Source organism: Pteropus alecto, unplaced genomic scaffold (assembly GCF_000325575.1).
Source record: "Pteropus alecto unplaced genomic scaffold, ASM32557v1 scaffold3, whole genome shotgun sequence".
NCBI classification, from domain to species: Eukaryota; Metazoa; Chordata; class Mammalia; order Chiroptera; family Pteropodidae; genus Pteropus; species Pteropus alecto.
Genome location: NW_006442484.1, coordinates 66,363,904 through 66,366,811, shown reverse-complemented (window position 1 = coordinate 66,366,811; position 2,908 = coordinate 66,363,904). Strand labels below are relative to the sequence as shown.

At 40.5% G+C, this 2,908-nt stretch overlaps 1 protein-coding gene across 1 annotated transcript in view; it reads right to left on the bottom strand.

Moving 5' to 3' along the window:
• PARD3B (par-3 family cell polarity regulator beta) overlaps positions 1–1,488 on the bottom strand; it is a 905,664-nt gene extending 904,176 nt beyond the window's left edge. The window contains exon 1 of the mRNA XM_025039317.1: positions 1,353–1,488. Within this exon, the coding sequence (XP_024895085.1) occupies positions 1,353–1,488 (136 nt within the window). The remainder of the gene's footprint in view (positions 1–1,352) is intronic.
• Positions 1,489–2,908: the final 1,420 nt, after the last annotated feature.

Genomic DNA, 2,908 nt, shown 5'->3' with positions numbered 1-2,908 from the left:
GCGCGGCGGGGGCCGTGCGGGGCGGTAACTGGAGCCCCGGAGTCTCGTCCCCTCACTCGATCTCTCCCTGGCTCTGTCCCTCCCGCACACACACACACACACACAGAGCTCTGGGGAATTGTAACGGGACCTGAGAGCTACCCACCGGGGATTGAAACCGGATCTCCTAAAGCACACCTAAGGGAATAGCTAGGAGACTACAGAGCTACACCCTTAAATTGAAGGGATTGGAGCAAGATTCAAGGAGAGCCCGGGAGCAGGTGCTTCTCGCCACGCCCACAAAAAGCACCCAAAGGAGTGGCTGCTCACAGGTAGTCAGCTACAGGGATGGCAAAGGGTCTCTTAAGAGTCTGAAGCACAGCATCGCATCTGCCCTTTGGAGCCCTGAAATGGCAAAACGGAAGGGATTCCTGGGGATAATGTGGCAATGGAACCACTCCTTTGACAGAGGACGTTAAGTATTCCCCCAAAAGTCACACCCCAGACTCAGATATGATTGCATATACTTACATATATTCTTCTGAAATGTGCCTCTTATGTATCTGACAGGGAAAACCATTTTAACAACGTTTAGGTTCATGATTTGGCAGGTATGTATCATAAATTGAAATAGGGAGGAGGGATTCAACAAATAATATTTGTATCATTCTTAGCTCACACATCAGTGAGTTTCTTTGAGCCTAACATCAACCCTGTAGCGTAAATAATATTTTCTCATTTTATGATTGAAGAAGGGTGTTCAGCTAAGTTAAGAGACTGAATAGACCATGGAGTTCGCTATGCTGAAAGGAAATTAGTTCTTCTGATGCTAAATCCCTGGTCTCCCCAAGAGGTCTTCTCAGCAGTCCCATTCATCCAACATGATCCTCAGGGCTACATCTTGTGTTTCTCCACAACAAGATAAGATACACTTACATTGAACTTGAATTGCTTAGGACAGTATGATAATGTGCAGGAGATTAAATTAATGGGCTCCTGGACTTTGAGAGTTTCAAATTTTTTAGCTCATCCATACATGCATTAAGTAGATATTGGTTGTGTTCTATGTAGAGGACCTTATTTAAGGTCAGTGGTATCAAAGAGGATCATGCAGACCAAGTCGACTTGAAGAAAATATATTAATATAATTTGGTAGCAAATCCAATACAAACTAATTTAAATAAAGACAGAATCTATTTCCTCAAAAAATCAGAGGATCCAAAGAGCACTTTTTTTTTCCCCCCACTCAGTCAAATCTATTTATTTTACATGTGGTTTAGTATGAAGTCCAGGGCACTCTTTTGAGGCAAGATTGAGACCTGAAATTCAAATGATGTCCTCAAGGGCCTCCTCTCTCCATTTATTGGCTTTACCAGGGTCTTGGTGATTTTCAGGCAGGACCTCCCTAAAGGGGACAAAGGTAGCCACTCCCAGTGTTCCAGGTTTACACAGCCTAAAGCCAGCCATCTCAGGCACCAGTAAACCTTTTTCTGGTGAGGATTTGCACATCCAAGCTTGAGAAATATACCTTCCCTCTGGTGAGATGAATGCAACAGTGATTATCCAGACCTGATTCGCCTGCCACTAAATCATATGGGAGACAACAAAATATATGTAGCCACTACAAAATGTAAGTTTCTTTTCATGGAGCTTCCAGAGAGTAGGGACGACAAGGTCTACAGGGAAGCTAAATAGAAACTATAAAACAACAGTGAATTTGATAATTCTGCTGAACATTATTAATTCAGACAAATGCCAGGCACTGTTTTAGGTATACATATATAAAGATATATGAAAAATGTCTTACATATGTACAAATATATATACACAAATGCACTATGTATTATATATCTTTTCCTTTACAATAATCTTACAAGAGAGGTAATTTAGTTATTAGAGAGTTGAGGAAACTGAGGCCAAGGGTCATTAAGACCACATTTTTAGAAAGTAGCAGAAGCTAGATTAGAATCTAGGCAGCGTGACTCCAGAGCCTTCAGTAACTGCTATGCTGATCTTGCATAGGAAGCACCAACTGAGTAGAGCAAACAAATAAATAAATAATATGTGACCCTTACTTTTAATATTGGATATTCTATGGACATGTAGAATGGTACAGAACAAAATTTTAGCTGATGAAATAACTTTGCAGGTTGCCGTTCTTTATGCTTCATACCTTTTCTTTTTTTCCTTCACAGTCGTTCCAGAGTCCTCTCTTCTGCTCAGATAATAAATAGCTCCTGCTCTTCTTCTCAAACCTCTTTATGGCCCAGCTTTAGCCCCTCCCCAGTACCTAGAGCCCTGACTTTGAGAATCTCCTAACTTTGAGAAGCCCTAGGTAAACCATAAAGAATAACCAGGCCCTCCAAATCGCATTCCCAAAAAGTTTGGAACCGGATCTTGTAGGATGCAGCAGAGCTTGTGCTGTTGTAAGGTGAAGGAAGAGATGAAGCTAGACATGGATATAAACAATGCTTTGTGCAATCCTGCACACCATGCAGTGAACTTTAATGACCCCAAGTTAGTCGTTATAAAAAGAATTTAGTGTTGACATTTTATGTTTATTAATAGCCAGGTTTAATTTCTTATTTAGCCTTATCACAGCACAATAGAAAAAAATTATCATATATTAAGAAGTTATATAAAAGAACATAGTTGCAACACACAGACATTCATGCCCAGCAAATTCCTAAATCAATATTTCATGCCCCATGGGACTTCCTGGGCAGAAGATAATAAATAATTTGCCTTGATTGAGTAACACTAGAGGATTCTAAGCCTAGGTTCCATTTTCTTGTTTTGCCTGTTGGATGGGTAAATATTGCCTGTGGTGTGATATTTTCCCATTTGTTATCCAACAGCTTAGCAAGCTTTGGAGTAGCTAGTGAAAATGTGTTATGCAGAGAACAGTAATACTGACCAATATTATTAA